This window comes from Nilaparvata lugens, chromosome X (assembly GCF_014356525.2).
Source record: "Nilaparvata lugens isolate BPH chromosome X, ASM1435652v1, whole genome shotgun sequence".
Taxonomy (NCBI): Eukaryota; Metazoa; Arthropoda; class Insecta; order Hemiptera; family Delphacidae; genus Nilaparvata; species Nilaparvata lugens.
Genome location: NC_052518.1, coordinates 86256720 through 86278776, shown reverse-complemented (window position 1 = coordinate 86278776; position 22057 = coordinate 86256720). Strand labels below are relative to the sequence as shown.

General features: G+C 37.0%; 2 protein-coding genes and 1 long non-coding RNA gene across 3 annotated transcripts in view; 2 read left to right on the top strand and 1 right to left on the bottom strand.

The window, feature by feature from the left end:
* Positions 1–1047: 1047 nt before the first annotated feature.
* LOC120354684 (centromere protein C-like) lies at positions 1048–5614 on the top strand. The gene is made up of 2 exons (XM_039442090.1): positions 1048–2272; positions 5421–5614. Exons 1-2 carry the CDS (start codon positions 1792–1794, stop codon positions 5612–5614), a joined length of 675 nt encoding a protein of 224 aa, XP_039298024.1. The 5' UTR covers positions 1048–1791.
* On the top strand, positions 4713–5402 carry LOC120354500. The gene is made up of 2 exons (XR_005573079.1): positions 4713–4814; positions 5196–5402. It is a non-coding gene; the product is annotated as an uncharacterized LOC120354500 (long non-coding RNA).
* A 13980-nt stretch (positions 5615–19594) lies between the features above and the next one.
* Positions 19595–22057, bottom strand: part of LOC111053877 (oxysterol-binding protein-related protein 6) — a 38302-nt gene continuing 35839 nt past the window's right edge. The window contains exons 18-19 of the mRNA XM_022340810.2: positions 21495–21617; positions 19595–20763 (exon numbers count right to left, since the gene is read on the bottom strand). Of these exons, the coding sequence (XP_022196502.1) occupies positions 20658–20763; positions 21495–21617 (229 nt within the window). The 3' untranslated portion in view covers positions 19595–20657. The remainder of the gene's footprint in view (positions 20764–21494; positions 21618–22057) is intronic.

Here is a 22057-nt window from a genome sequence, read left to right as displayed (position 1 = left end):
CAAATAACTTTTCATTATTTGTCTTCATTATTAAAGAATTAAACATTTCTAATAATATCAACATATTGCCATTTAAAATTAAAAAAACGTATAAGCTCAACCTGCCCCTTTAAAAAAAACATAAATGAACATAATCTTTTAGGTTATGTAGACGAATTGAAATCTACCCAATCTGAAGCTAGGTTTACACTATCATATAGAAACAATAGCAAAAGTGTAGTGTAAGCGTAAACAATAACTTTTTGTTTATAGAAGAGCTAGATGTATCTGCTCTGTCCTTGAAGGAAGGCTGCCGCAACTGTTTACTGCTGTTTGGTGCCTCCTGGATTTAAACCTGATCACCTGATATACTGTACTCATTTGTTGTCAGAGTGCTAGTAGGCTACTGCGCATTACAAGCATTTCTTTCTGATTTATAATTATATTATTGTGCAAAAATGGGGAGTGAATTTGACTGGAATAAAGACAATATTATAAAGCTAGTTGAACTATTCAGGGATTACTCTGTGCTATGGGACGCTGGAAGTGCTGATTTTAAAAATAAAAATAAAGTTTAAACCATAATAAATGGTGACCCGTGTTTCACCATTTATATGGTTTAAACTACCTCAAAGAAAAGCATGAACGCTGCCACCACACTTTTGGTGGAGCGATTGCTGGCACTTCCAAAACGTAGTGTGACATGCTCCCATTTGATTCTATGGTTCATGATGGCAGAGTGTGCTACATGCATAACTAATCGGACTGGAAAGCCAAGTCCGGGATTGGAAGAGTTTTAAAAAGCACTTGTGTTCAATATAACCGGTGTGTTTTCAACCCCAGAGATTGGTCTCTGGTTTCCAACTTTCTGGCATGGATCCTTAACTTTTTGGAGACAATTTTAGGAAGATAGTGTTGTTTGTGGGTATTGAACTTCAGGCTAATGGTGACTCATTTGAGCATACCAGAAAGTGATATTGTTACTCTTGTGCCGCAAAGTACCACTTTTGGGACTGAGAACAAATAATTATTTACATATCGGTGAAAAAGAAAAATGATAAATTGAACTATAATAGTCAAGCGTTTATTAATCAACAAAATCACATAGCGGAAGTATGCATAATATATTTATATTATAATATGGCGTAATGTATTTATATCTTACATATATAATTTACAGCACAATACAATTATTATTATCAACAACATAATATTATAGTGAATTTATTCAACAATTGGAATTTTTCCATTACAAAGTACCATTACTTAGAATTGTATGACAAAGTGCAATTACAATTAATTATTATTTGTTCAAATATTTAGTAATCCAACCTTACACCTTCAAATAGATTTTTGTAAATTATAATAGTCATGGAGAAGTTTGATAGTCCTCCATTGTGAATGACAAAAAACCATCATCACAACATAATTTAGCCGAATTTATCAATGCAAATGCAATATTCAAAGACAATCATATTGATATAATACTCGGCAAAGGCAAAGCAATTGCTGCCTGGTATGCCTTGATCAGGTGAACAAATGCAATAATTACAATACTCATAGATAGCACTGTTGTCAAACTTATATAGCAAAGCAAAGACACACCAATATGATGGGTATGCCTGATCTGTTGATCAGGTTCAGTTTGTAATAAACCATGAATAATGACAAGTTAGGTTCGGCTTTCCTAGAATCTCAAAGAGGTAAAAGAAAGGTTTGAAAGTGACTGCTCATGGAGCAGTAACTCAAAGAGGAGCGCAAGCAAGAGGACGACTTCGAAGAGGTCCAAGAACCTATTGAAAGTGACTGCTCATGGAACAGAAACTGAAAGACAAGCGCAAAAAGAGGACGACCTCAAAGAGGTCCAAGAACCTATTGAAAGTGACTGCTCACAGAGCAAAAACTCAAAGACAAGCGCAAAAAGAGGACGACCTCAGAGAGGTCCAAGAACCTATTGGAAGTGACTGCTCATGGAGCAGAAACTCAAAGAGAAGCGAAAGCAAGAGGACGACTTCGAAGAGGTCCAAGAACCTATTGAAAGTGACTGCTCATGGAACAGAAACTGAAAGACAAGCGCAAAAAGAGGACGACCTCAAAGAGGTCCAAGAACCTATTGAAAGTGACTGCTCATGGAGCAGTAACTCAAAGAGGAGCGCAAGCAAGAGGACGACTTCGAAGAGGTCCAAGAACCTATTGAAAGTGACTGCTCATGGAACAGAAACTGAAAGACAAGCGCAAAAAGAGGACGACCTCAAAGAGGTCCAAGAACCTATTGAAAGTGACTGCTCATCGAGTTTCATATACACTAAAGACCCCCTAACAATAATCCGAAGTCAAATTCTCTGCCTCTCTCATGTATGCTCAATGTAAGCCAGCGCCTGGACTATGTACTCATTTGTTGTCAGAGTGCTAGTAGGCTACTGCGCATTACAAGCATTTCTTTCTGATTTATAATTATATTATTGTGCAAAAATGGGGAGTGAATTTGACTGGAATAAAGACAATATTATAAAGCTAGTTGAACTATTCAGGGATTACTCTGTGCTATGGGACGCTGGAAGTGCTGATTTTAAAAATAAAAATAAAGTTTAAACCATAATAAATGGTGACCCGTGTTTCACCATTTATATGGTTTAAACTACCTCAAAGAAAAGCATGAACGCTGCCACCACACTTTTGGTGGAGCGATTGCTGGCACTTCCAAAACGTAGTGTGACATGCTCCCATTTGATTCTATGGTTCATGATGGCAGAGTGTGCTACATGCATAACTAATCGGACTGGAAAGCCAAGTCCGGGATTGGAAGAGTTTTAAAAAGCACTTGTGTTCAATATAACCGGTGTGTTTTCAACCCCAGAGATTGGTCTCTGGTTTCCAACTTTCTGGCATGGATCCTTAACTTTTTGGAGACAATTTTAGGAAGACAGTGTTGTTTGTGGGTATTGAACTTCAGGCTAATGGTGACTCATTTGAGCATACCAGAAAGTGATATTGTTACTCTTGTGCCGCAAAGTACCACTTTTGGGACTGAGAACAAATAATTATTTACATATCGGTGAAAAAGAAAAATGATAAATTGAACTATAATAGTCAAGCGTTTATTAATCAACAAAATCACATAGCGGAAGTATGCATAATATATTTATATTATAATATGGCGTAATGTATTTATATCTTACATATATAATTTACAGCACAATACAATTATTATTATCAACAACATAATATTATAGTGAATTTATTCAACAATTGGAATTTTTCCATTACAAAGTACCATTACTTAGAATTGTATGACAAAGTGCAATTACAATTAATTATTATTTGTTCAAATATTTAGTAATCCAACCTTACACCTTCAAATAGATTTTTTGTAAATTATAATAGTCATGGAGAAGTTTGATAGTCCTCCATTGTGAATGACAAAAAACCATCATCACAACATAATTTAGCCGAATTTATCAATGCAAATGCAATATTCAAAGACAATCATATTGATATAATACTCGGCAAAGGCAAAGCAATTGCTGCCTGGTATGCCTTGATCAAGTGAACAAATGCAATAATTACAATACTCATAGATAGCACTGTTGTCAAACTTATATAGCAAAGCAAAGACACACCAATATGATGGGTATGCCTGATCTGTTGATCAGGTTCAGTTTGTAATAAACCATGAATAATGACAAGTTTGGTTCGGCTTTCCTAGAATCTCAAAGAGGTAAAAGAAAGGTTTGAAAGTGACTGCTCATGGAGCAGTAACTCAAAGAGGAGCGCAAGCAAGAGGACGACTTCGAAGAGGTCCAAGAACCTATTGAAAGTGACTGCTCATGGAACAGAAACTGGAAGACAAGCGCAAAAAGAGGACGACCTCAAAGAGGTCCAAGAACCTATTGAAAGTGACTGCTCACAGAGCAGAAACTCAAAGACAAGCGCAAAAAGAGGACGACCTCAGAGAGGTCCAAGAACCTATTGGAAGTGACTGCTCATGGAGCAGAAACTCAAAGAGAAGCGAAAGCAAGATGAAGACCTCAAAGAGGTCCAAAAACCTATTGGAAGTGACTGCTCATGGAGCAGAAACTCGAAGAGAAACGAAAGCAAGATGAAGACCTCAAAGAGGTCCAAAAACCTATTGGAAGTGACTGCTCATGGAGCAGAAACTCAAAGAGAAAAGAAAGCAAGAGGACGACCTCAAAGAGGTCCAAAAACCTATTGAAAGTGACTGCTCATGGAGCAGAAACTCAAAGAGAAGCGAAAGCAAGATGAAGACCTCAAAGAGGTCCAAAAACCTATTGGAAGTGACTGCTCACGGAGCAGAAACTCAAAGAGAAGCGAAAGCAAGATGAAGACCTCAAAGAGGTCCAAAAACCTATTGGAAGTGACTGCTCATGGAGCAGAAACTCGAAGAGAAACGAAAGCAAGATGAAGACCTCAAAGAGGTCCAAAAACCTATTGGAAGTGACTGCTCATGGAGCAGAAACTCAAAGAGAAATGAAAGTAAGATGAAGACCTCAAAGAGGTCCAAAAACCTTTGGAAGTGACTGCTCATGGAGCAGAAACTCGAAGAGAAACGAAAGCAAGATGAAGACCTCAAAGAGGTCCAAAAACCTATTGGAAGTGACTGCTCATGGAGCAGAAACTCAAAGAGAAAAGAAAGCAAGATGAAGACCTCAAAGAGGTCCAAAAACCTATTGGAAGTGACTGCTCATGGAGCAGAAACTCAAAGAGAAGCGAAAGCAAGATGAAGACCTCAAAGAGGTCCAAGAACCTATTGAAAGTGACTGCTCATGGAGCAGAAACTCAAAGAGAAGTGAAAGCAAGATGAAGACCTCAAAGAGGTCCAAAAACCTATTGGAAGTAACTGCTCATGGAGCAGAAACTAAGATGAAGACCTCGAAGAGGTCCAAGAACCTATTGAAGTGACTGCTCATGGAGCAGAACTCAAAGAGAAGTGATAGCAAGATGAAGACCTCAAGATGGTCCAAAAACCTATTGGAAGTGACTGCTGATGGAGCAGAAACTCGAAGAGAAACGAAAGCAAGATGAAGACCTCAAAGAGGTCCAAAAACCTATTGGAAGTGACTGCTCACGGAGCAGAAACTCAAAGAGAAGCGAAAGCAAGATGAAGGCCTCAAAGAGGTCCAAGAACCTATTGAAAGTGACTGCTCATGGAGCAGAAACTCGAAGAGAAACGAAAGCAAGACGAAGACCTCAAAGAGGTCCAAAAACCTATTGGAAGTAACTGCTCATGGAGCAGAAACTCAAAGAGAAGCGAAAGCAAGATGAAGACCTCAAAGAGGTCCAAAAACCTATTGGAAGTGACTGCTCATGGAGCAGAAACTCGAAGAGAAACGAAAGCAAGATGAAGACCTCAAAGAGGTCCAAAAACCTATTGGAAGTGACTGCTCATGGAGCAGAAACTCAAAGGAAGTGACTGCTCATGGAGCAGAAACTCAAAGAGAAAAGAAAGCAAGAGGACGACCTCAAAGAGGTCCAAAAACCTATTGGAAGTGACTGCTCATGGAGCAGAAACTCAAAGAGAAGTGAAAGCAAGATGAAGACCTCAAAGAGGTCCAAAAACCTATTGGAAGTGACTGCTGATGGAGCAGAAACTCGAAGAGAAACGAAAGCAAGATGAAGACCTCAAAGAGGTCCAAAAACCTATTGGAAGTGACTGCTCATGGAGCAGAAACTCGAAGAGAAACGAAAGCAAGATGAAGACCTCAAAGAGGTCCAAAAACCTATTGGAAGTGACTGCTCATATAGCAGAAACTCAAAGAGAAAAGAAAGCAAGACGATGACCTCAAAGAGGTCCAAGAACCTATTGATAGTGACTGCTCATGGAGCAGAAACTAAAGAGAAGCGAAAGCAAGATGAAGACCTCAAAGAGGTCCAAGAACCTATTGAAAGTGACTGCTCATGGAGCAGAAACTCAAAGAGAAGTGAAAGCAAGATGAAGACCTCAAAGAGGTCCAAAAACCTATTGGAAGTAACTGCTCATGGAGCAGAAACTCAGAGAGAAGCGAAAGCAAGATGAAGACCTCAAAGAGGTCCAAAAACCTATTGGAAGTGACTGCTCATAAAGCAGAAACTCAAAGAGAAAAGAAAGCAAGATGAAGACCTCAAAGAGGTCCAAAAACCTATTGGAAGTGACTGCTCACGGAGCAGAAACTCAAAGAGAAGCGAAAGCAAGATGAAGACCTCAAAGAGGTCCAAAAACCTATTGGACGTGACTGCTCATGGAGCAGAAACTCGAAGAGAAACGAAAGCAAGATGAAGACCTCAAAGAGGTCCAAAAACCTATTGGAAGTGACTGCTCATGAAGCAGAAACTCAAAGAGAAAAGAAAGCAAGACGATGACCTCAAAGAGGTCCAAGAACCTATTGATAGTGACTGCTCATGGAGCAGAAACTAAAGAGAAGCGAAAGCAAGATGAAGACCTCAAAGAGGTCCAAGAACCTATTGAAAGTGACTGCTCATGGAGCAGAAACTCAAAGAGAAACGAAAGCAAGATGAAGACCTCAAAGAGGTCCAAAAACCTATTGGAAGTGACTGCTCATGTAGCAGAAACTCAAAGAGAAGCGATAGCAAGATGAAGACCTCAAAGAGGTCCAAAAACCTATTGGAAGTGACTGCTCATGGAGCAGAAATTCGAAGAGAAGCGAAAGCAAGATGAAGACCTCAAGAGGTCCAAAAACTATTGGAAGTGACTGCTCATGTAGCAGAAACTCAAAGAGAAGCGAAAGCAAGATGAAGACCTCAAAGAGGTCCAAAAACCTATTGGAAGTGACTGCTCATGGAGCAGAAACTCAAAGAGAAAAGAAAGCAAGAGGACGACCTCAAAGAGGTCCAAGAACCTATTGAAAGTGACTGCTCATGGAGCAGAAACTCAAAGAGAAGCAAAAGCAGATGATGACCTCAAAGAGGTCCAAAAACCTATTGGAAGTGACTGCTCACGGAGCAGAAACTCAAAGAGAAGCAAAAGCAGATGATGACCTCAAAGAGGTCCAAAAACCTATGGGAAGTGACTGCTCATGGAGCAGATACTCAAAGAGAATTGGAAGCAAGATGAAGACCTCAAAGAGGTCCAAAAACCTATTGGAAGTGACTGCTCATGGAGCAGAAACTCGAAGAGAAACGAAGCAAGATGAAGACCCCAAAGAGGTCCAAGAACCTATTGGAAGTGACTGCTCACGGAGCAGAAACTCTAAGAGAAGCGAAAGCAAGATGTAGACCTCAAAGAGGTCCAAAAACCTATTGGAAGTGACTGCTCATGGAGCAGATACTCAAAGAGAATTGGAAGCAAGATGAAGACCTCAAAGAGGTCCAAAAACCTATTGGAAGTGACTGGTCACAGAGCATGGTCACGTAGGCAATGGTTGAACTTGCCTTTTAGTTTTTGTTTTACCAGTTTTAAAATTATTTTATCATATTTTCATAGGAACAAAATAATACGACCTTGTGATGCGCTAGATGTTCTGGGAAATTGTCTTATTCAAGATATTACAATAGGAATATAAGGAGAAATGTAGAAAGTATACTTTTTTAATACCATAGGCCAAAATTAACATTTAACATATGCAATACACTGTTTGAGATACACCAGCAGAACCAACAAAAGCTGCATGCTCAACAGCTCACGGAGCAGTAAATCAAAGAGAAGCGAAAGCAAGATGAAGACCTCAAAGAGGTCCAAAAACCTATTGAAAGTGACTGCTCATGGAGCAGATACTCAAAGAGAATTGGAAGCAAGATGAAGACCTCAAAGAGGTCCAAAAACCTATTGGAAGTGACTGCTCATGGAGCAGAAACTCGAAGAGAAACGAAGCAAGATGAAGACCCCAAAGAGGCCCAAGAACCTATTGGAAGTGACTGCTCACGGAGCAGAAACTCTAAGAGAAGCGAAAGCAAGATGAAGACCTCAAAGAGGTCCAAAAACCTATTGGAAGTGATTGGTCGCAGAGCATGGTCACGTAGGCAATGGTTGAACTTGCCTTTTAGTTTTTGTTTTACCGGTTTTAAAATTATTTTATCATATTTTCATAGGAACAAAATAATACGACCTTGTGATGCGCTAGATGTTCTGGGAAATTGTCTTATTCAAGATACTACAATAGGAATATAAGGAGAAATGTAGAAAGTATACTTTTTTAATACCATAGGCCAAAATTAACATTTAACATATGCAATACACTGTTTGAGATACACCAGCAGAACCAACAAAAGCTGCATGCTCAACAGCTCACGGAGCAGTAACTCAAAGAGAAGCAAAAAACAGAGGATAACCTCAAGGGATCCAAGAACGGTATGAAAGTGACTGCTCACGAAGCAGTAACTCGAAGAAAAGCACAAAAAAGTGGACAATCTAAGAGGTCCAAGAAAGGATTGGAAGTGACTGCTCACATAGCAGTAACTCAAAGAGAAGCGCAAGCAAGAGGACGACCACAAAGAGGGCCTAGAACGGATTGAAAGTGACTTCTCATGGAACAGTAACTGAGAGAAAAGCACAAAAAGAGGACGACCTCAAACATGTCCAAGAACATATTGAAAGTGTCTGCTCACGGAGCAGTAACTCAAAGAGAAGCGCAAAAAAAACTTATGTGTGATAAAATTGTCATAAAACTACTATAATTTATTGTGTAAAACTTTAAATTGTTCTTCAAGCAGTTTGAAAAACTTATAATTGTAGTCATAAAACTCAAACTCTCTAATTGAATATGTATAGTTTTGACTGAAGAATACAACATGAATATATCCCAAGAGCTTAGGCGATTGCACTCAAAACAAATGCCACTGAAAAGTTTATAATAGCATTTGATACATTACACTCAAGTTTTTCATATACATCTAATAATTAATCTCTGGAGAAAAAGCATAATAATCATATAATTTAAATGTTTTTCAAATTTTAGATTAGTGAAATCATTAGTGTTACTACATTTTTTAGACAAAAATATTCATTTACATTCAACATTTTCATGAGTTCTATCAAACTTATGAACTTGAGAATTATCAATCCTGGCATTGTGCATTGTGAAAATCATTACATAATTTCAACATTTGTTCATTGTTGTTCAATCCAACATACAATTCAATAATTACATAATAATTACCGGTACAGAATACATGAGTGACATAAATACATACTCAGAGTTACAGAGCAAACCTCGAAACTGCGTATCATAATAATTATTCTTCAGAGATGGATGTACAAAAATTGACTGTAAATGAATTGAATTTTGTATTAATTAAATTAATACAAAGTGTATGTTGTCAAGAAAACGATTCTACTGAACATATTACAAGCAATACTTGTGATTTATCAATTAATGTACATTGTCATGGTTTAGGTTATAAGACAAGAAGATAGTTTGAACGATCATTTGAAAGACGATAATATTATTTTGACTACAAAAAATAAAAGAGCCAATTTTCTAAAAAAGCATTGTTGCCTACTTTCATAGAATTCAATAATTGGCAGTATCCCATTTAGAGCAATACACATGTGAATACTAAGGAGAAGATGTGTTGTTTTTCAAATCTGTAAGAAGCATCTAGTGAGCAGCATGATCCGGTTTAGTGAGGAGTGAGAGACGATACTGAATCAATGTTTGTTAGTTATATTTGTTTATTGATAAAGTAAAACATCTAATACGATCAGAATATCATGTAGATAGGATCTAGAATATTGTTGATGAAAAAGAAGAGGGGCTCACAATATGATAATAAATCTCTTTCTACAAATATTTTGGCTAAATACTTGAATGAAAATAAGAAGCATACGAGTTCCACTGTTTAGTTGAAGCTCTCAAGATCGAAATTGTGTGTTCATGTTTACTATGGATACTTATCAGACTATCGGTGATCTTCAATTGTATTTACCAGAAAATTTGAGAAATAAGCAAATTATGATCTATAAAGACTACTGTAAAAGTGAAGTATTGAAGAACTCACTGATAATAAAGAAATTTAGAAGAACAATGCAGTTTAATAAGGTTAATTTGATTAGATCATTATTGAACGATCATAAGAGCGACTTTAGTGCTCTTTGTGACTTTAGTGCTTTTCCCTACCATAGAATATGAATGATTATGATTGTTTGTAAACTATTTAATTCATAATTTGAATTAATACTAAATCAATGTTTGTTGATTTTCATATTTTATTGGTAAAGTAAAACATCTATAATGGATAATTAATAATCAAATCATGGATTCTGTCTTCTGATTCAATCTTCGGATTCTGTCCTTCAAAAAACGGATCCAAAATAAATATTTTTGAGAATAAGCTGGGATACCTGCATCGAAGATAGTTATTATTTAATATTAACATAACAACAAACTATCAGAGATACAGCCAGAGAGAGAAGGCAAATAGCCAACCAAACTTGGAATTTGAACTATTCAACAACCCAGGGCAGAGGTCGCCTTTCCCTACTATAGAATGAAAATAAGTATGATTGCTTGCAAACCATTCAATTCACATTCTAATTTTAAAAAAAATTGAAAGAAGTTTATATTTAGAGGAACATTAAAACAAGTTTGTATTCATACATAACATGGATAATAATTAAGATTATAATATGTAAACCATTCAATTCACATTTTTATTTAGAGAAACGTTTAAACAAGTTTCTATTCATATAGAATAAATATTATTATTATTATTATTTGTAAACCATGTAATACTGTAGGCCAATCGGGAATGTTTTGGTGGCTTGGAATCCACCGGGATTTGCGTTTGTGTAATTCGAGTACAAAAGAGAAGCCCAAAAATGAAAATATTCACATACAATATCAGCTCATTGTTGTTACCATATTAAAGACAAAAATCGGAATGTCTTCCCATTTCTTGACTATTTGGTGAGTAGTTATATTTATTTATGTAATAAGTTGGAATAGAACTTACTGTTGGCGATTGAAAGCCAAAAGTGCGAAAATGATCTTTTTCATGTCAAAATATGGCATCTGTTGAGTTTTATAAAGGTATTATTTTGACCCCGGACACCATATTTCAACATGCCGGGAACTGGACCATAGATACAGAAGTAAAAATTTCAAAAAATGGATGATATAGAAAGTAGATTCATTTGTAACTTCTGTCAAAGTCTTAAAGCTGTCAGCCTGCGCTGATGACTATAATCAAGGTTCAAATGTCCGAAAATATTTTTAAAAGGAAAATATTCACAATAAAAATATTAGCTTATAATGATTAACAATGTTACGATTAATTCGAAAAAAGTAAATTATGTCGTAAGGATTTTCATTTGATCAAAAATACAATAGACAATTTGAACTAATTCCACAATGGAATTTGTTAGTTGAAACATGAAGCATGTAGTTGCCATGCTGCTAAACAACACAGCCAAGTCTTCACAAACTTTACACAAACTATTCACTAAAGACTACATCTCTAATAAACACCACCGACTTGAATGTATACAGAATTTACAGTGTTGACAGAGCTTGAAATGTCTTACCACAATGGCAGGAGGAGGTATACCTCCTATCCATTAGGAGGTATACAGTCATAATTCTATAGTTTGTGAAGACAAATATAAGTAGTTAGCACCTTAAAATTTTGCAAAAACTATCAGTTACATACTTTCTGGAGATTGTCCAAAATCTTCGATTTTACTCATAAGCTCAAAAGAGTACATTCACATCAAATGCATAAAATATAACCTTTAAAACATCACTACAATATTCTGATTGTTTATATTGCACTCACACATTAGAACCAGCACTCATCGAAACAAATCAACTTCAGACAATGATCTGCTCCAAAAAGGCATTGCTACAAGATACTGATTTAGCTGAACGCCAATAAGGTTGAATAAACACCCATGTACGTCTTAGTAAATATAAATAGCCTAAGCATACCCCAACTCGCTTAACGAAGTTATGGAGTTGCATACCCCAAGCTGGGGTATTTTAGACAATGGTGAGATGAAAAAAAAGGTGGAACAAATATTAAATTCCAGAAATTAAAGTTTCAGTGGATGAAAATTGAAACAAATTTTTAGCTACAAATCAATAGATAGAAATGCTGCATCAATCCTGATCTTTAGAATGCACAAGTTGAACATGACTACAGTGCATCTTAATGTGGAGGAAAGGATGGATGGATATCTCAAGTAACTATCAAATAATACTCGACATAAGCAATTGCTGCAGAGCCGTTGCCATGACAATATTGCTGGGCGATCGGCGATCTTCACTTTCCAAGTCTAGAAAATTGTCGACAATATGATTGATTGATTGATTGTATGAGTACTTTATTTATGTAGACAGAGACGTAGGGAAGAAAGGAACAACAATTGAAGTTCAGTTGTTAATTGAATAGACACAAACATTCAGTAGTAAATAGTGCATTCTTAATATATTTGTTCCCATCCAACTTATATGTATATTACATGTGTATCCTAGCATATTATATTGAAGAAATTATTCAGTTGAGAGGAAAAAGTAAAAGACATAAGTTATCAGAACAATAAATAAGTTGTTTAACAACTAACTCTTTAACTTAGTTTATATAACTGAAATGATGTTAAAAGATGAGGAAAGTTGAATGCCAATTTCCAGTTTTCCAGTTTCTTGTAGAAGGCTTTAATAGGGTTTAAGCAAATTCCCGCCGAAAAGATTCTTTGTACACAAAAGTATGTATGTTACCGCAGTGAAATATCTGCAAACAAGCAATCATTCACGTTGTTTTGGTTAGATGGATGGACTTTTGATTTCAACACACTTTTTATCATGGTTTTCATGAATATATTTAATAAGTGAAATATGGATTCATTCATGTATGAAGGTTAGTTTAGGTTAGGTTGATTGCGATAGGTCTAAGCATAGCCACTCCGCTGTGGTTGGTGACAGTCGCAAACGAATTTGCTCTTGTGCTATTGGAAACCCAAATGAAATAAAATACCAGTTTTATTTCGATAGGTACTGTATCCAAAAAAAACTTTTCCAGTTAGGTACAAACAGTACTACATCCCAGAAATATACTCACATTTTAATAAGGATTTTGGAGGATGTAATGTCAAAAAAGTGATCTGTGAAATTGAGCTCTCTAGTGAACAATCTCTTCAATATGCTCTCTATTGGAAAATTCCTCTCAATATTCAAATATTTGTTTCAATTATATATCATCTTTCTGCCATTCGATAACTCAAGAACTATAAAATAGATTCCATTGCTGGAGAGTTAGTTATATTATAAACATTGCTGGAGAGTTATATATTATATAAACGCTGGAGAGTTATATTATGTTATCATAAAAAGTCGCCAGGGAGACTATCATTGTGAAATTTCACCGGTATGAGAATCCCTGAAGCCATGGCAAGTGATGGGTGCATCACTGCATCTACTGCGGGAGGATAAACCTCTAGAAAACAACAGGGTCTATCTGGCTCTAGTTGGTAGTACCCTGTGTGGGCTACCAAAATTACAACACAAGGATCTTGGAGAAAAAGATTACAAATTCATCCCAGGTAACTATTGCAACTACTATTTATACAGCTCCTACGGAGGTGGCGCGGCCCGAAGAGTCGGCAACATGAGGGGCCGAGGCCAGGGGCGTGGCAACGGTAGGGGAAGGAGTGGCATCAGTCATCCAATAAATAGAGGCTAAACTTCTTAACAGCCAATAGCTAGAGGAGCCAATGCCAATGCTTTATTCGTTTTAAAAGAAGAAAACTTCAATTAGGTTATTATTGAAAATAGAATGAATTTTCCAAAAATTGATATTATGGGAAATCTGATGTGCTACAAACAGTATCTTTAGGAATGTACTCCCGGGATTCCATGCTTGTCTGCTGCTAGTTCGGTAGTGGATCTCTCACAAGATTTAACGTTGAATATTTATAGAATTATTATTTCTGCGTCAGCAGCATGAATGGGGGCGGTGACAGAGGTAGAGGTGGTAGCCGAGGCTACAGGGGCGGCGACACTTGCGGCATCCGACGTCCGCCTCTCCCACTCGAGAGGGTGTCATGTAGGTGTCGGGGCTGGAGCGAAGCATGCGATACAGGGACCTGAAGGCAACACTTGGCGAGTGGGAGGTCAAGCCATACGATAGCCGTCCGAGGGTCACGCGTATCTCATGTTCGCAAAATGAAAACTTCCAACAAATAAGAAAATCATTCTTTTCTATTCGCAAAGAATCTAAAAGAGAGCCAATATGAGCCATATGATCCTCCTTATTAAGGAAGGGAGTGGACAGTAACTTGAGATAATTAGATAGTTGAAGATAGTTAGAACTATAGTTAGAACTATAGTTAAGTAGTTGAAAAACTTGATGTAAATAAAAGCTCAGGTAGTGACGAAATAAAACCATACATAAGATTTCTTTTCATAGACAAAAGAGTCAGTACTTTTCATTTTGTAACATTTTTTGCGGATACAAATATTGTATTCCTGCAGCAGCATGAATGGGGGCGGTGGCAGAGGTAGAGGCGGTAGCCGGGGCTACAGGGGGGCGACTGTTGGGGCATCCGACGTCCGCCTCTCCCCCTCAAGAGGGTGTCATGTAGGTGTTTGGGCTGGCGGCGGGCCTGCGAGTCAGGGACCTGAAGGCGACACTTGGAGAGTGGGAGGTCAAGCCATACGATAACGCGTGGATGCCGTCCGAGGGTCACGCATATCTCATGTTCGCAAAATGAAAACGTCAAAAAATAAAAGATCATTCTATTCTATTCGCAAATATTCTAAAAGAGAGCCATTATGAGCGAGCCACCTGTCTGCTGTTTTTATATTTATTTCCAATATAGTAAATGCATATTATAAGAATAATATTAGGTCAGAATTAGGATTTTTTACTTCCCAGTTGAAATAATTTATAGATAAGAATTCTTTCCCCACACACGGACCAATAGTCTATGTGGGGAAATATTTATTTCCTGATATTATGCATTGAATTATAATGTTGAAGGATACCCAGCCAAATTAGAACTTGAGCTAGAGGGACCTCCTAGAGGACATAAGCTCGAGTGGACACTGAACTGTGAGGCTCGGACACGAACAAGGGCGAGTGAAGATTGTGACCCGGGTTGACAGCACAGTGCGGTTGTTGATCAACAAACGGTTCTTGGCCCAATACTGCTATAGCTTTACATAAATGACCTTCCCAGTAATATACCCCTTGCTGCTGAACGTCTTAACAGCCAATAGCTAGAGGCTAAACGTCTTAACAGCCAATATCTAGAGGAGCCAATGCCAATGCTTTATTCGTTTAAAAAAAAATCGATTGGGTTTTTTTTTAAATTGATTGGATTTTCCAAAAATTGATACTATGGGAAATCAGATGTGCTACAAACAGTTTCTTTGGGAATGTACTCACGGGTTCCCATGCTTGTCTGCTGCTAGTTGTGTAGTGGATCACTCACAAGATTTCAACGTTGAACACTTTGATTTCAAAGTGAAAAATGATAGAAAAAGGTTCTTCCCTTGAAGTTTGGTTAGTCTGGTCAGCTTGACGGTAAACAAATCAGAATGCTTTGAAGGGTGTCACCGGTGTGAAGTTTTAAAAGCGTGGTCCACAGCATTAATTAATGTATAGGATTGTTTGCAATTTCATTTCAGTCGAAATTGCAATCAATTCTGTTAATATTGGTATAGTGGCACAAGCATCTTGAAATAATGTGCCCTGTGATTTACTAGGCTATAAATTCTTAAACTATTAAGAGTCATTTATGTAAAATTCATTTTCAGTTAACAAGATTTGCTGAGTGTTCAACTACCCAAACTTCTCAATATGATTATGTAACTAAATGACTATTCTTACATATGAGTTTCAAAACTAATAAGCACAATGTCCTGTATTTCATACTGTTGTTGATGTTTAAATAAATGAATAACATAATTATGAAAGAGTGTAACAGTGACTGTATCAGATACAAGTTTCAATATCTGAGACATTCATTCTAATAATATTCAAAACGAAATGTTTGCAGAGGTGAGATCGAACAATTTCAACATAATATTTTGGAATATAATGTGGATGCCGTCCGAGGGTCACGCGTATCTGATGATCGCAAAATAAAAAAGTCATTCTATTCTATTCGCAAAGAATCTAAAAGAGAGCCATTATGAGCAACAGGTGGGGCCATGGCCGTAGGCGGGCAATTAATTGAGTATATAATTATTATGATCTAGGTTCCTCAAGGTGAACAGCGTGATACCGGGAACCTTCAGCATGAGAAGGCTTTTTGAATAATAACATCCCAGATGTGCCAAAAAGTGAAACTCAGGAATCAGGAGAAAAACCAAACCGTTCCAGAGTATAAGAGGCTGGCTTCAGTCCTCAAAATCAAAATAAGAGCCTCAAGGATGGATAAATAATCATTCCAATTCTGAAGAAGGAAATCAGTTTATTCACAGAGAATCACGATCTCCATACATTTGTGGAAAGCTAGGTAACAATACAAATGAATCGGCTGCTGACTCAAATCCAACGTCACACCAAATTGGACAAGTGGAAATTACTGCTCAAATCAATCCGTCCACAGCAGCAATTGGAGACGAGGAGCAAGAAGGGCCTTATTAAGGAAGGGAGTGAACAGTAGCTTAAGATAATTAGATAGTTGAAGATAGTTAGAACTATAGTTAAGTAGTTGAAAAACTTGATGTAAATAAAAGCTCAGGTAGTGATAAAAAAACACCATGTATATAACAATTCTTTTTATAGACACAAGAGTCTGTACTTTTTATTTTGTAACATTTTTTGCGGATACAAATATTGTATTCCTGCAGGAGCATGAATGGGGGCAGTGGCAGAGGTAGAGGCGGTAGCCGGGGCTACAGGGGTGGCGACTGTTGGGGCATCCGACGTCCGCCTCTCCCCATCGAGAGGGTGTCATGAAGGTTTCGGGGCTGGCGGCGGGCATGCGAGTCAGGGACCTGAAAGGCGACACTTGGCGAGTGGGAGGTCAAGACATACGATACCGCGTGGAGGCCGTCCGAGGGTCACGCGTATCTCATGTTCGCAAAATGAAAACGTCCAACAAATAAAAAAATCATTCTATTCGCAAAGAATCTAAAAGAGAGCCATTATGAGCCACCTGTCTGCTGTTTTTTATATTTATTTCCAATATGATAATTGTATATTATAAGAATAATATTAGATCAGAATTTGGATTTTTACTTCCCAGTTGAAATAATTTATAGATAAGAATTCTTTCCCTACACACGGACCAATAGTCTATGTGGGGAAATGACACCCCTCGAGAGGGTGTCATGTAGGTGTCGGGGCTGGCGGCGGGCATGCGAGTCAGGGACCTGAAGGCAACACTTGGCGAGTGTGAGGTCAAGCCATACGATATCGCGTGGATGCCGTCCGAGGATCACGCGTATCTCATGTTCGCAAAATAAAAACGTCAACAAATTAAAAAGCATCTACTAACATTATGGCTTGATATTTTGGAAGAATTTTCTTCCCCTCTATGGATTCAAACATAGACCTTCGTGGACAAGAGGATCTTACCTTTATGGCTACAATACGAGGACAAGGAATGAGTTGAGAATGGATACTCATAGGACGGCTTTTTTAGGATAGTCCAGACCACAATTGTAAAAAAATATTAAACTCTCTGCCACATAGTTTATTAGGTGGTATTCAGGGTATAACCCTGAAGGTTATTTATAGCAGTACCAATTTTAAAATTATTGATCATCCGTGTTTCGGATGGACACGTTAAGCAGTTCGTCCCGGCTGCCTAAAAAGCAGTCGTTAGGTCATGTCAGAGGCCCTGAAATTGATCAGTTGCGACCTGAAAACTCTGACACCAGACCTGAGCCAGCCAGGTCACACGATATTATTATTATTATTATTGATCATAATATTTTTTCTCTTTAAAAAACCCTTAATATATTTTCAATATTGTGTTATATTATATAGGTATAATAATTTACGAGCACATTATGAATAGACCTTATTAGGTTGTTGCTTCTGAAATAGTATTACATTCAATTTAATGATATACCTCGCAATATTATATACAAAAACTTGTCGATATTTTGTTGAGTATTTTGAGTGCCACAATTAAAGGATGAATTTATATTTTATGTTATTACTCTCAGTAACCTTACATTACCTACAGTATAGAGCAAGTCTGCTTGACTTTTATTTTTCAATTTTATTTTTATTCCACAAGTTGATTTTTGGAAAGATGAGTTGATTTTGATTACTGTTTCATAACCGAGAATGAAATGATGCTTTTCATGTAATTTCTTATAATAATATATCTTCACAATAAAGCAAGACAGCTTAACTTCAATTTTCAATGTAATTTTTATTTCACAAGGGTAAAGAAATCTCTGCTTTTTTCATATTTAATACTGAGGTATTTTTGAGGTTGAAAGAAAATTGTTGGCATATAACTGCTAATAAATCTCTATATTTGTTACCAGCAGGTTAAATTAAAAATTATATATATATATATATATATATATATATATATATTATATATATATATATATATATATATATATATATATATAGCACATAACAGAAGACACTTTAAAGTTTGTAATATAAATTAAAACAGGAGGCACGATATAAATAGATTGAAAACTTACATTAGAAATGGGGGAATTTTTCGGATACTGAGTCTCCTTCCTCAACCGAGCAGACTGCAGTTTTGAATCCAACGGTCGACCACAGAGTACGCACGGAAAGTCAATTGTAGCAGCAGAGACCACAGATTACGCGGTGCAGACGGATGGAGAGAAAAAGGGTACAGATTCAGGGGACATTATGGGGTATTTAGGGGGCGGTTACAAACGGGATATTTAAGATTTGAGTGAGTTATGAATAAGGAACCTTTCGCTATATGGAACCTTAAGCTACACTTTTCCTTATTCATAACTCACTCAAATCTTAAATATCCCGTTTGTAACCGCCCCTTAAATACCCCATAATGTCCCCTGAATCTGTACCCTTTTTCTCTCCATCCGTCTGCACCGCGTAATCTGTGGTCTCTGCTGCTACAATTGACTCACCGTGCGTACTCTGTGGTCACACGACCGTTGGATTCAAAACTGCAGTCTGCTCGGTTGAGGAAGGAGACTCAGTATCCGAAAATTTCCCCCATTTCTAATGTAAGTTTTCAAGTGTTTTCAATCTATTTAAATCGTGTCTCCTGTTTTAATTTATATATAAATATAATCCACTTTTTTAATATACCAGTTTTAAATCCAATTTGAATGTCAACATTGAATGTTATATTTGACACAGTTGCAATATACGAAGGCCAATAGCCGTTCTATTGCATGCAAAAAACCTGAAGGCATGAAAGCAAAGCATATTTATACATACAGATATTTTGTATATTCTTATTGAATGAAACAGTAAATAATTATTGCCAGCATAGATTAGGGAAGTGTTACCTACAACAGTAGGTAAAACAATCTCAACTCCTATATCCCATGCATAAGTCAGATTTGGATTGCAATTATTAGTAGTTTTTGAGTTATTGAGAAGGCGATGACAGATGAAAATAGTTATAAAAACAAATCGTAATATTATAAAATGATAGTCGATTGGCCCTAGTTTACTGGCCATTTTATAAGATTTCTACAACACTATCTTAAGTTTCGTACAACTGGGAAATGATAATCCAAGTGCGTCTCCAACTAATTTGAAATAATACAAGATTGTAATCAACTTTTGAAACATTACGAAATAAGAGTTGATACACTTGGAAATGGAGTTGATTTCCAAGATATCAATATTTATTTATAGATTTTTATGTTCAAGATATCAATATATTAACCAAATTTCGGGGAGGGGGGGGGTTTGCAATTACTCAGTAATTTATTTGGAAATATAGTGAGTCTGAAAGACTCAAGTTTAGGTCTCAAATGAGGTGATGTTCAATTATGTAGGATCCAAACAATGCCTACATAAAATGTTCAGTCATTATTGAAATAATATTAATAATGAATTATTGATACTAACAACTATTCAATGGTGTTGGTAATTAATTTCAATATCCTTTGTAAACCTTAAAAATACTGATAGAGATTAATTATCGATTCCGTATAGATTGATACACGGTTACATGTATACTAGATTTGTTCCACCTTAATTTTCAAGAATTGAGTAAAACTATAGAATGAAAAACTGCTGAAGAACTCAAGATGAATTACTGTATCTACATATCGATGGTTCAATAACGAGAAAAAGGTCGACAAGTGAAGTGGACATCAGGTTGGCTGCCCTGCCAGCTAGTGTAAAACAGATTGCAAGAGAAGCAAAACGCATGAGTAGTACTCTATACACCTCACAATTCTGAAATACAGCTTGACTGAACCATCTATAGCTAATGATTCATCTTGAAAAACCAGACAATGTTTCAGATCTGAAGGTAACTAGCCTTTTAGAAAAGATAGTTGAGAAAGTTTTCAATAAGTCGATGGAAGAATAGGCGAGGAAGAAATTCGTGAGACCGACTTACGGCCCGATCGCTCGCGCTAGGAGCCGAGTTTTTTCGGCAGAAATGGTGACGATGTACCAACACTGCTCTGTGGCGCTGGAACTTGTGCCATGCTCGACGTTGAAGAGGTGGCTGCTGTGGAATTCAAAGACGATTGTCCCGGTTGATACTGGTGAGGGCTCAATTTGTGATGCGGCGGATCTTGGTTTGCTGAGGGATGTGGTGTCACCGGGACGACAACTGAGGGTCACCAAAGCGGCTCGAACGACATGTTCACAAAACCGGGCGCCTTCCGGGTGTCCCAGTACTTGTTGTTGTACTCCCACTGTTCCTCTCCGTTCTGGGTACTTTTACTGAAAATAATCAATAAGTACTTAAGAAATGAGACACAGAAACATATGATCATTAGCTTCCATACTTGACTAAAAAACTAAGACTGTTTACAGAATAGAAAACAAGAAATGATTGTTTCAAATAAACATATACAGACTTTTTATCAATGTTGACCATTATTCTAATAAAAGCACAGTCAAATATCGCCAGGTAGAAATTGCGTGGAAAATATCAACCCGGTGTGAAACCCCCCCCCCCCCCGATGATATAATTCATAATATGTATAATTGAGTGGTATAACGTAGTGGATTAGTTGTTGACTTTGAATACCGGGTTCAGACAAGGATCCCTTGTCTGATTAAAATATTTTTCCCGGGGAACCCACCTTGTTTCGTATGGACACGTTGCTCTGTCGAATCTAAAAGCCATCATACCTAAAAACAGTCAATGACAGAGGCCCAGGAATTGACCTGAGAACTCAGAACTCACGTAGTATCGGACCTCAGTCGGCCAAGTTCCTTCGATGTTCATTTAATTTTCAGATAATATTTACTTACTAAATTATTTTATTGCAGTACATAATATCTGTGAAATGAACAACCTCACACCGTTCGTTTCAGGGGTCGATTGAGACACCGCTTTTTCAACTAATATTGAGTCATCGTAAAAATATTTGAAATGGAAGAAAACATTTACTTCCTACATTTTATGATAAAATCAATTCAAATATAATTGGGGAGTTGTCGCTTACCTGAACCATTTCGGCTCATGAGTAGTTCCTTCTTGTTCATGCCTTTTCCTGCGATCTCTTTGTGCTTGTTCCAATTGCAGTTTCAAAGATTCTGCAGCATTCAAATTTCCTTCTTCAAGTAATCTGAAAAAATGAATATGCAATAGTCATCAAGTATTTGAAAATAAAATTTATGAAGAACTAATGTAGCATCATACACAACTAAAGACTATCTATTTACATAAAAGCGAAATGTCCATTCATTCTATCACTCACTCATTCATGATCAACAGAACTAAAAATCTACTAGGCAAAATAAATTCAAATTTGACATGTATGTTCAATTAGCCTTTTAGTGGCAAACTAAGAACGGATTTGAAAAAAATCCAAAGATACGCCCAAAATCTGCGTTTTCCGGCGTTTTCTCAGCTTTTTGACTGACTGCAGTGAGGTCTATGTTTAAAGTCGGATTTTCTTTCATCTGTTTGTATGTATGTAACGCATTTACGGCCACATGCGTTGATAGAATTCTAAGAGATTTGGCAGGAATATTCATTTTTTAACTGCGCGTTGATATATACACA